The sequence below is a fragment of the Chrysochloris asiatica genome, unplaced genomic scaffold (genome assembly GCF_000296735.1).
Source record: "Chrysochloris asiatica unplaced genomic scaffold, ChrAsi1.0 scaffold00239, whole genome shotgun sequence".
Classification (NCBI taxonomy): Eukaryota; Metazoa; Chordata; class Mammalia; order Afrosoricida; family Chrysochloridae; genus Chrysochloris; species Chrysochloris asiatica.
In genome coordinates this window covers 1,139,013-1,152,001 of record NW_006408757.1, presented here as the reverse complement: position 1 = coordinate 1,152,001, position 12,989 = coordinate 1,139,013, and the positions used below count along the sequence as shown (strand labels likewise).

At 38.4% G+C, this 12,989-nt stretch overlaps 1 protein-coding gene across 1 annotated transcript in view; it reads left to right on the top strand.

Moving 5' to 3' along the window:
• The window catches only part of PHKA1 (phosphorylase kinase, alpha 1 (muscle)), a 436,562-nt gene that overhangs the window by 391,985 nt on the left and 31,588 nt on the right, over positions 1-12,989 (top strand). Inside the window, exon 27 of the mRNA XM_006873408.1 lies at positions 11,121-11,291. Coding sequence (XP_006873470.1) covers positions 11,121-11,291 — 171 coding nt within the window. The remainder of the gene's footprint in view (positions 1-11,120; positions 11,292-12,989) is intronic.

Sequence of the window (12,989 nt, the reverse complement as noted above, 5' to 3'; positions counted from 1 at the left end):
TGGCCAAACTTCTTCTCTCATACTTTGGATATATTTTCAGGAGGGACCAGTCGCTGGAGAAGGATATCATGTTTAGTAAGGTGGAGGGTCAGAGAAAAAGAGGAAGACCCCCAGTGAGATGGATTGACCAAGTGACAGCATCAATGGGCTCTAACGTGGCAACAATAGTGAGGTTGGCCCAGGATCGGACAGTGTTTTGTTCTGCTGTAAGCCGGCATCGACTCAATGGCACCTAGCAACAACAAAGACTTACTCGTATTGTGCTACAGTTTTTGTTTTAGCTTTGTGTTTGGCAATAATGAACTTAAGTGCCCAATCTGATTTTTTTGGTCCCCCTTTTATTTGGAGGGGGAGCTCTTTTTCTCCTTGCCTTACCCAACAAGAGACAGCAATTGCCATCATACAGCTAAGCTACAATCACACCGTATAAAATCCCACCACCTGGGCAAGAGTCAATACCAGCTCCTACACACCATAACAGCATAAATAACCAATACCTGCTGAGTTGCGTAGTAAGAGAAGTAAACAGATAAGCCCATCTCCTGGTCACATCTACCAAGAGGCAAACAGAGAACTTAAGAATACACCAACAAACATTAATCTAATTACTGATAATACAACAGTGCCATAATGCCCAAAAAGCAACAGAACATTTCTGCTCATGTATAGAAACAAGACAGAGTAGCTCAAACAAATGAACTAGAGATAGACTTAAACTTTCTATTGAAAGGTGTGCAGGCTTTTGAACTGCCTGATAAGGAATTCAGGAGAATGATATTGAGCTGCATCCAAATGTTCTACAGACAGGTTGAGGAAAATAAGGAAGAAGTCAGAAGAATGCTACAAGAATAGTCAAATAAGATAGAAATAACATTGGAAACAATTCAAAACCTGCAAAAAGAAGTCCAGATGATTAATAGTAAAATATCAGAAATGGACAATACACTGTAAGGGCAAAGGAGTAGAAATAAAGGGATGGAAGTCAGAATAAGCAAGCTTGAAGACAAATATCTCAGTACTGCTAAGATACAGTACTGCTCAGTACTGCTAAAAAAAAAGAGAGAGAGAGAGAGAGAAATTCTTAAGAAAGTCTAAGATTAATATAGAACAACATGAACAGGAATAACCTACAGGTTTTAAGAGCCCCAGTACAGGAAGAGTCACAGAAAACCACAGAGGAGATAGTTTAAGAGCTGCTGGAAGAAAAATTCTCTAACATCCTGAAAGAGGAGAAGATAAGCATCCAAGAAGCTGAACAAAGCCCAGGAAGGATAGACCCCAAAAGAAAATCATAATCAAATTCTCCAAAATCAAAGACAAGGAGAGAATCCTGAAAGTAGCTAGGGAAAAGAGACGTGTTACCTACAAAGGTAAGCAAATAATATTAAGCTCTGAATTCTCAGAAGAGACCATACTGGCAAAAAGGCAGTGGGGAGACAAATACAAAACCCTGAAAGAAAAAAACTACCAACCAAGAATCATTTACCCAGAAAAGCTATCAATCAAATATGATGGTGTAATCAAAGCATTGCAGGACAAACAGAAGTTAAGGGACTTTGTAAAAGGCAACCCAGAGCTTCACATCACATCACAAAGGGAGTTCTTTGGCCTGAGAATCAACAAGAACAGACAACAATCAAAGATTGACATATGTGGAAACACCACCCAGAACCGAAAGAGTCCAGAGCAGAAAAAAACTACAAAAACGAAATCAGAATATCTGGGAGGTCAGTCTATGATCAAAACAACTACAGTGTGAAAGGAAAAAATATAGGAACAGAGATCTAGGTGGTGAGAAGGTCAGGTAGATTTCAGAATAAAACATATTTCTTAAAAGGAGGCAACAGTTAATAGAATATGGGGTAACCTCAAAGAAAATTAATACTTCACAACATATCAAGAAAAGAAAACCAAGAAGAACATGGAAACTTTAAAACTATGAAGAAATTGACAAGAAACAAAACAACAAAAAAAGAGCTTAGCACAAGAACGCATGCAGCACAAAGAAACCAGCAGCACACAAAACAAAATGACAGCAATTAATTCATACCTATTGATAATTACACTGAATGTCAACAGATTAAACATACTAGTCAAGAGACACAGACTGGCAGATTGGATAAGAAAACAGGATCCTTCAATATGCTGTCTACAAGAGACCCATCTTACATACAAAGACAAAAACACATTAAAAATAAAAGGATGAATAAAATATACCAACCTAATTGCAGTAAAAAAAAAAAAATGAGCAGGAGTGGCAACACTAATCACTGATAAAATAAAATTTAAGACAAAAACCAGCATAAGAGACAAAGGAGGACATTATCTCATGATTAAAGGGTCAATTGAACAAGAAGACATAACCATAATAAATATCTATGTTCCCAAAAAACCCCCAAAATATATAAAGCAAACCCTAATGGAATTGAAGGGAAAAAAATAGACTAATCTACCCTAATAGTGGGAGATTTTAACACACCGCTTTCCAAAAAAAGATAGAACAACCAGAAAGAAACTCGACAAAGACAGAGGAACTAAACAACACAATCAACCAACTTGACCTCAAAGATGTATACAGAGCACTCAACTCAACAACAGCACAACATGCATTCTTTTCCAGTGCACATGGAACATTTTCCAGAATAGACCATGTATAAGGTCGCAAAACAAGCCTCCATAAATTTAATAATATCAAAATACTACAAAGCATCTTCTCATATCACAACGCTATAAAATTAGAAATCAATACTAGGAAGAGAAAGGATATAAAGTCAAATACACTGCTTTAAAGTTACTGGGTAGTAGAACAAATAAAAGGTAAATTTTTAAATTTTCTAGAAACAATGAGAATGAAAACACAACATAACAAAACCTTTGGCACACAGCAAAAGCAGTGCTGACTCTGATATAGGAATTGAGGCATAGTCTGAATGAGTAAGAGAAGGGAAATAATGTTAAGATGCTTGACTGACTTACAGATATTGGTTTCCCTTACCTACTATTGCAAAACAGACACTTGAGTGAGATAGAAAGGATATTGGGAAACATGATTACAGAAAGCTTCTAAGCCCATCTTCAGCCTATAACTTATTGGATTACCTGAAAGGAGTTCTAGAACTTTCCCAATGAAATAGATTTCTTGCGGAACCTTTGTAGTGTATAGGACCTTAGGTGGACTCCTGAGCCCCATCCAGAAACTTCTGAAGCGGGACATTCCCACTTGAAAGGACATGCAGACCAGCCCGGAATAGCTAGAAGAGCAGAAGATACATCCTGAAAGAAAGACCAGCCGGAAAAATAAACAAAAACAAAATTGCAGTCTCTTTGGCTATAATAAGAAAAATCAAGCAGTTCAATGGGAAGACATCAAGGCAAGCAATCAAATCCCTTCAGGACAAACATCCTCCAAGACTGAAACTCAAAGGGAACACACGCACAGGCATGTAAGCTCACTGATAACTGTGTTGGTCTACATGTCAGTGGAAGTGGGGGAAAAGCAGTACTGAAGATATGGGCTGAGTTGGACCACATTCCATAGACTCCTGGTGACCTTGAGATGAGAGAGATGAGAAGGGGCTGGTTGGTCTGAAGTTTGGGGAGACTTGGGAACTCCTGAGCCCATGGACACTGACCTAGACACAGAGGCCTAGAGCTGAGAGTGAAGTGTCCAGCTGATATGAAGTGAGGGGAGGCACACAAGAATGCCCAAACTTGCAGACAGTACCCATGTGACCTAACTTCAATGGTTGGATAATCAGAACTCAACTAGAGGAAGATAAAGAAATTTGATAAAGGAAGCAAGTGTAAATTGCTGCAATTTGATTAATTTACTACATACTTATGGATGTAGTAGTTCAAAATACCAACCGAGAAGTGAGTCTTCACATCAAGGATCAAGCCTATCTCCTCAGTACACAGGGTTTATAGGGACTATAAAGGCAGGAAGTGTCTAACTTACAAGTTTTCAAGAGGGAGTTTAGTTTCAGAGAGTGCGGGGAAAAGTAGAATCTACACTGTATAGTTTTCATCTTGTCTAGATGGGTCTGGAGGAGCTGGAGATAGGATTCATTTGATTCAATGGTGAGTAATTTGTTATCATGACTAATTGCAGTAGTCACAGCTGTAAAGTATAAGTTGTGTAACAGAAAGAGGGGAGTAGTTAATCTTACATTTCAGGAAAAGAGGACTCTAGGACATCAAGAGAGAAGAGTATGAGAGGAACATGGGATCCTAACCAGAGAAGCATCAACACCAGAGATGGAGGCAGAAGTGATGGCATGGAGAGATGGAGCAGCTGAGGACTCTAGACTCACGGAAAGAGAAAGGCTGTGTGCTGGCAGCTAGGAGGCTGGTTTGCAGAATGTGCCTTTTGGTGTAAACGATTATATATTCCTGCATGTTTTTGTGCACATCAAAAAACAACAACAAAAGAGGGAATAGAAGCAAATACTGTTAAATGATGATGCATGGAGGGGATTGTAATCATTACAATGAAACAAAATACAATAGGTTGAGTGCAAAACCAATCTTCTCCCATGTAAATTATCATTCAGTTCACAATAAAAGCTTTAAAAAAAAAAAAGAAGAAGAAGAAGAAGAAGGAAAGAAAGCTCATGAGCAGCTATCTAAGGTGCAACTATTGATCTCTTTCCCATGTGGAGAAAAGAAGTGTGATAAAAATTGAGTATGCTTAGAATCAATTAATTTGATCAGTCTCCATGGCCCTGAGACCAGAAGAACTAGATGATTCCCAAATACCACTAATAACTGTTCAAATAGGAGTCACATTAGAAAGTCTCAAACAGAATGGGAGAAAATATGGAACAAAACACACAATTATGAAAAAAAAGATCAAGTTTACTAGTCAGAAAGAAACTGGAGGAACCCAGGACTTTGGTCCTCCCTCAGGTCTGAACTCACCCTTGTGGCTCTACCACAAGACAAGTAGAAGATATTGGGGTGGCCACCCCTGAGAGATATGCAGATCAAGATAAAAAGATCAGCATTTACCTAAGGACAAAATTTAGAAGGGTTGGAAAAGAAGGTTGACTAAAAACAAGAATCATAGGGAGGAAATGGCATAACTGACATTACTGGCATAACTGACATTACAGTGAAGGAGATTCCAATCATTGAAATGAAATGATGTGATTTGTTGAATGTAAAACTGATGATCTGCTCAGTAAACCTTCACTCAATTCACAATAAAAAGGGTTTTTTTAATTGAATAAGGAGAAAAAAAAGAAAGCATGGACAAGTTCATTTGGCAGTTTCAAACTCTCTGGAACCTGCAAGATAGTATTCACTGGCTCAATACTGTCAGGAAATGTAAAAGTCATTTGTGTGAGGGATTTGTGCAGCTGGATTGCCAGGATTCTCCTTAAAAAAAAAAAAAAAACTATTCTAATTCTAATGTCTTCCAGAGTTTAACACATTCTTATCAAGCTTTCATTCCCCTCCCCCTCCCCACCCCCAAGCACTGTGGTCTGGGAACAGAAACTTGATTCAATGAGATGTTCGTTATCCTTCTATTCCAAAGAACTGGGTTCTAGTGCTAGTTTTTTTGGTATTATTAACCTAATTGATATTGTAGCCACAATATTAGAAATTAGAGGGAACTTTATTTTGTTTTATCCCTTAGGATCATAACTAAATAGGATGCATTAAAGAAGCTTGTCCGATTTGCCATTCGTAGCTGACACACACACACACAAACACACACTCAATGAAACCTAAGTTAAAATTAGAAGAAAAACAGAATAAAACCAGATCACTTCTGAGCTTCAACCATTTAGAACCAGAACCTAAATGAGTCTATATGCCAGATCATACTGTGGCCAAACCTATCATCTTGAGTTTTCTCTTCTGTACAGTATCTTTCTTTTGTTTTTGTTTTTGTTTTTGTTTTTACTTTTTGTTATAAATTCAGTAAAGGTATATAGACATCCATTTTACATTGAACGAATCATATACTTTGCTTCATGACATGTTTTGTCTCTTCCATGTACCAACAGATAGCATTTACCTCTATTCCAAATTCCTCCTTGTGTTTCCTGCTATCATCATCTTTCCTCTGCTAACCTCCTTCTTGTCTACCCTGTCACCTATATCAGCATGTGTCTGCCCTCTAGTCCATGAACAATTTTCCCTCATCCCTACTCACCCCCTGCCATAACCATCATAGATTATTTCATATATATATATATATTATGGATAATTATATAATTCACAATTTCAAAATGACAGTGGCACACATCTTTCCCAATTCCTATCCCAAACCCTTCACTGGAATTGAGTCTGTATTTTGAGTCATGAGGTTTTGAATCTGCTTCCATTATTCTTTTTTTTTGTTTGTTTAGATATGGGGCTTCTCCCGGGTCATAGTTCACCTGGGTCCATAGCTCACTCAGGGCCATCTTAGCTCACTGAGCTGTGTAGCTCACCCAGATTATAGCTAACTCGGGGCTATAGTTCACCCAGGACTGTAGCTCACTCGAGGCTGTAGCTCACCCAGTTCCAAAGTTTACTCGGGTCAGTAACTCACCCAGTAGCTCACCCGAGGCCATGGCTCTTAAATCTGCGGGAGCAGAAAGTCTCATCATTCTCTCAAGGAACTGCTGGCAGGCTGGTTCTCATATCTTTGTTGTATAAAGTCCAAGCAATGTGTCTGCCCAATATGCCAGCTTGAGGGTAGTCCCTCTAAGGTATTTTTCTTAAAGTAACACACAAGGGGTTTGTCTTAGGAATCTTACTGGCCTCAACTGAGGGATACTATCCTGTTGGCCAGTCATGTACTAAAGGGATCTGTAACCAGATCTGTAAGCTTGCAACCTCAAACCCAAGTTTCAGACAAGCAGAAACCTAAACAGACATAACTTCTATTTAAACCATACTTTTAAGGGAAGAAGACTCTTCTTCTTTCTGCCCTCTCTTCTTTCTGCCTTCTCTTCTTCCTTTTCTTCTGCCCCCTGCCTTCTCTCTGGGGCAGAGGTCACCTTCCTCTTCCTGACCCTGAATAAAAGTCTCTAGATGGGGGGGGGGGGGGAAAGGAAGAAGAAAAAAAACCCTGCAAAACAGACAAAAAGGTAAGTAGTCATTGGTAATGTGAGAAGCTAAACTAAAGTCAACATGCTTTTGGTAGTCAGTGTGTGTGGGTTGAGGGGGGTGGGGGCGGGGAGGTCCCTTACCATTTAGAAAGACCTGAAAGAACCAGTCCCCACAGCTGCTAGTCCATCCCAGACTGGCAAGGTCTCTACCTGGCTGAGCCCATGCAGCTGTCGGAAGTTTCTAAGGACTCTCAAAAGTTTACAAAGCTCTTGACTGGCTGGCTAAATGTCACAAGATGTTTCCCTATATTAAAGATTCTTTCTCTGCTAAGTAAGAATAACAAAGCAAGAAACAGGCTTGTCACACAAACTAGGAATTTATTGTTGTTGTCACGTGCCGTCCAGTTGGTTCTGACTCATAGCAACCCTATGCACAACAAAACAAAACAATGCGCAGTCCTGCCCCATCCTCAAAATTGTTATGTTTGAACCCATTGCTGCTATCACACTGTGTCAGTCCATGGGGGTCTTCCTCTTTGTCACTGACCTTCCACTTTACCAGGCATAATGTCCTTCTCCAGAGACTAGTCCCTCCTAACATTTTTTTCCCCAAAGTATGAGAAGACAAATTCTCTCAGTCTTGGCTTCTAAGGAGCATTCTGACTATACTTCTGCCAACACAAGATTTGTTTGTTCTGGCAGTTCATGGTACTTTCTGTATTTTTCTCCAACACCCCAATTCAAATACATCAGTTCATTTACACTCTTCCTTATTCATTGTCCAAATATGTATATGAGGCTGTTGAAAATAGCATAACTTGGGTCAGGAGCACCTAAGTCCTCAAACTGACATCTTTGTTCTTGAAACTTTAAAGAGGTCTTACAAGGTCAACAGATTTGCCTAATATAATGTGTCGTTTGATTTCTTGACTGCTGCTGCGGTTAGTGTTTATTGTGAATGCAAGCAAAATGCAGTCTTTGACAGTCTTTGATTATCATCAGTAAGTATTTTAAGCCCTCTTATTTACCAGCAAGCAAGATTGTATCATTTGCATATCGCAGGTTGTAATGAATCTTCCTCTAATCCTGATGCTTTGTTTTGCATAAAGTGAATACTATACTATAACATGTTAATTCCTTTAATGATTTTTTTTAAGTTATTTTCTTAATGATTTCTCCAGGGCTTACAGCATTCTTCACTTGCCAGAATCTACTTGGGATTTATACTAACATAATATACCTCAGGGTCAGCAGTTCGAAACTACCAGCTGTTCCACAGGAGAAAAATGAGGCTTTCTGCTCCCGAAAAGATTTACAGCCTCGGAAACCCTGTACAGGGTCGGTATGAGTCGGAACCGACTCCACGGCACATTACAACAACAAATTCTAGTGAGATACAGAAACTTTACTCCTACACAGGTCTATTCCTTCCCCCATGTTTTGTTCTAATATTGCTGTACATCTTATGTTTATATATGTTACAAGTCAAACAATACATGATTATAATTATTATTTTATCTAATTTATATCTATCAAAGGACTTGAGAAATGAAAAGATAAAAATATATTTATAGAATTTGTTAAATTAACTCTCATGCTTACCTTTTCTGGTTCACTTTCTTTCTTTCTGTGGATTCAAATTAATATCTGGTGCCATTTTCTTACTCCAATATAGTTTTTTATTCCCCATCCGCCTCCTTTGTACTGGTATTGCCAAACATAATTGTATTTATTTATGCTAGAGGCACAGCAAAATTATTTACATATTTTATATACTTGCATTTAGATCAGCTAAGAAAAGAAAAGAGTAGAGATATTAAGCATACCATCTTTTATACCTAATTACATAATTACCTTTACTGTCAATTTTTTCTTTCTTTCTTTTTTTTTTCAAGTGGATTCACATCACTATCTGAGGTCCTTTGCTTTCAGGCTAAAGTACTTACTTTACTATTTCTTGTAATTCTGTTTTTGTTTATCTTGAAATATGTTTTAAAAGAGTTTTTATTTTCATTCCAGATTTATTTCCTTTTGATCATTTTGAATATATCATCCCAATGCCTGTAGCCTTCAAGTTTCTGTTAATCTTACTGAATTGTCTGTTAATCTTACTGAAATGACTCTTGTGCATGAGTCATTTCCCTCTGGTTACTTTTAAGACTTTCTCTTTGCTTTTGTTTTTCAACATTTTTATTATGATAAAATGTTATCATAATAAAATGTGTCTATGTTAGATCTTATCCTATTTGTTTATTCTACTTGAAGGTGGTTTTTTAAGTGTCTTGAATTTGTAGATTATTTTTCATCAAATTTATAAATTTTCAGTCATTATTTCTTTGCATGTTTTTTTATTCCTGTTTTTGTCTTCTTTTTGTACTCCCATTATACATATTTCAGTTCACTTTTGGAGGTCCCACTTGTTTCTGAAACTATTTATTTTTCCTTATTCTTTTTTTTAATTGAATAATCTCTATTGATAGATCTTTAAGATCACTGATTTTTTCTTCATCCAGGTAAAACCTACTGTTGAGCATCTCCAGTAAAATTTTCATTCCAGTTATTGTGCTTTTTAATGCCAGAATTTTATTTGGTTCTTTTTGTTATTTCTCATTTATATATCTTTTGAGGTTCTATGTTTGATGAGACATTGTCATCATACTTTACTTCTTTAAGCATTTTTTGGTAGATCTTGGAACACATTTATAACAGCTGTGTGAAGTCTTGATCTTTTAACTCTGACATCTGAGCCCCTCTCAAGTTTAATATCTGTTGCTGGCTTTTCCCCCCTCATATATGACATCACTTTTACTGTTTCTTTACATGTCTCATATTTTTTTGTTGCTGAAAACTAAACATTTTAGATAATGTAGAAACTTTGGATACTGCCTGCACACACATACTTCATTGTTGTTCTTGTTTATGTATAATTATTGACTTGGTTGGACTCTTTTAGTGATGACTGTATTCTCAACAATGTGCAGCCTCTCATGTCATTCCTCAAAAGCCACAACTATTTGCATGTGCACCATCATATGCTGTTATCACAGGTCTCTCTTTGATTGTCTCTATTATATCTCTGTTAAGCTATCTCCCTCTGTTTTTATTATACTCGATTCTTGTGGTTGTTGTTAAATGCCATCCAACTCATTGCAACCCAGGATAGGGCTTCTGAGGAGCAACTGGTGGATTTGAACCACCAACCTTGTGGTTCAACTCAACCTGGCAGTCCATTGCATTCTGCTACAGTGCCACACCAGGATTCCAATTCTTAGCCTCCAGTAATTTATACCTGATTGCTTTCGTCTACAGTGTTCTCTGATTAAATTCAACCTGTTTTCCAGGGTAGTCTTTGAAGCTTCTTCAGACACAGTTGTGTTCGTCTTAATGGTCTCTTTCCCTTGATTCTTTTTGTTCACTAACAAGCCTTACTTTAGGCCAAGTAGGAGTTTTTTTCTGGCGTTACTAGCATCCTCTGAGTTGCTTTCACCGAAATTTTATTGTTTTTGTGAGTGCCCTTAGGCTTGAACATTCAGACCCAAATAAATAATTTCTTAATACTATGTCAGTAAATATCCATATATCTAAACCTTCGAGATTATTAAATATGCGGGGGCTTCAAATAGTTTGTGGAGAAATGGAATAAAAAGATAATGGAGTTTTTCCCTTGGACTTTTTGAAGCCCCTTCAAACACTATTTTTTTAAATTGCTTTATTATCATTTACTTGCTGTAAAAAATGACATGGAGGTGAGGCCTGACCTCTTCTGACTTAATCAGGGGAAAGAAAAATTACTCTCCTCATCAGGCCAAGGGCAATTCCTATGAAGCAGAGGTCAGACAGGCCTCCACAAATTCTGCCACCAAACTTTCTTCCCACAGCCCTCTCTACTACTCAGCTAGGTTCAATATTCATTGCAATAGCCACACAGAACTCACAGACCATACTCACAATTATGGGGTTTGTTAGGGAAATTAGCAGGTTATAATGTAGAATAAAAAATGCTGTACTGTATTATTTTATCAGAGGAACAGAGATAACTTTAATTTATGTTCTTTCCCTTCTTCTTTTCCCAAGTCACCTGGAACCACTATGACTCCAAGTAGTGGGTCTTTTCCTAGTGTATATGGTCAACAGACATCTATAGACAATCGTCAAGGTCAGTGGCAACGCCGAAGAAGGCTGGATGGAGCATTAAACAGAGTCCCAGTTGGATTTTATCAAAAAGTATGGAAAGTTTTGCAGAAGGTGAGAATAATACATTATGTATGGCTCTTTACTTCCTCTTTTGAATTCCTCAGTCTGCTTGAATGAGACATGACATGACAACAATTTACATAAAAGGGATATACTTATATGGACAAAACCTAGAAGAAAACATAAAAATGAAGCACTGGATTTATAATGGTGGCATTATTGATCATTTTATTTCTTTCCATTATTGTTTCTATAATGTTGTTTATAAATTAGATTTTTAAAATGATCACTTCTGGAGGCAGGGTTTGATGTGCAGTCAAGTTTCCGTCAGCAATACCACAGAATAACAGATGAAAAGGGTTCAGGGCAGATCTCCAAAACTCTGAACCACATAAGTAGGAATATTTAAAAAGTTTGAAGGCTTATAGCTAGTGGAACTTGTAGAAGAAGTAAGAAATCCTGAACTTTAGAATCTGCGAAGCCCAGCATCCCAGAGCCAGCAACTTGACTGAGACCAAACAACGAGACCAGACAGGGGAGCAAACAGACCCACTGGGAATTAACAACTGCGGGAACCTCAGAGAAAAGGTGACAATACTGTTTGGTTTTGCCTTGTTCTGATTTTTATTTTTTTGCTATCTGTTTGTTGGCTGTCGGCATACCTCCATTCTGGTGACGAGAGGGGGTGCCTGAGTGAATGGACACCCCCTACCCAACCACTAAAAGGTTCTTCCATAAAGCATGTGAACAGATCCTCTCAGCATTTAAAGACAATTGCCTTCCTTACTATCTGAGTACCTGGGAGTCGGTTCTGGCTAATAGTGAGCCGGCGCGGGATTTTTGAGGCTGTGAATCTTTGCGGGAGCAGGGGACTTAGTTTCTCCTGTGGAACAGCTGGTGGTTTCCAGCTTCAGGCCTTGAGCTTGGCGACCCAATTCATAACCACTATGCTATAAATACCTTAAATCTGCCACAGCCGCTCCTGAACTGTTTATTAATAGGGAAAGGCAAGAACGCGATGAGAAGAGAACAAAAAAGATGGTGGATCAGGTAGATGTGTAGTACAGAGCTCCACCAACAACACAGAATACCCGACCAAGCAGGCTCAGGGGATGATCCCAGAACTCTGAACTACATATAAAGGAATATTTAAAAGGTTGGAAGGCTTACAGCTGGGAGAATTTGTGGCAGAAGCAAGAAATCCATTGCTTTCTAGTCTGGAACGCTCGGCTGCTCCAGGAGCCACCATCTTGGGTGAGACCACATGGGGGAAGGATCGGAGCAGCCAAAGACACCTGGCAGAACTGCTGAGATAAAGGTGTGGACATTCTTTTCTCTTGGTATCTGTTCATTGGTCCCTTACTGTCTGCGCACCTCCATTCAGGTGACTATAGGGGTGCCTGAGCTAGTGGGCACCCCAGCCCCACCCTCGGAGGGTTCTACCACGCATGCACACAAATCTCCTCGAAATTTAGAGACAGTTTCCAATCAAAACCAAACAGCCACAGCTGGCCCTGAACAGTTTCCAACTAGAAAAAAGGCCTGAACAGGTATTGTGGAGCAGGACAAGCAGACAAAAGAAGAAATAAGCTGAAAATTAAATCCTAAGTTACGTCAAAATGACCAACAGTGGTATCTTGAAACTTCTCAGAAAGAAGAGTGAAAAGGGAAGCCCATTTCCTGATCACATCTACCTGGAGGCATTCAGAAAGCATAAAAAATACCAAAATACATACCCATCTAAGTATC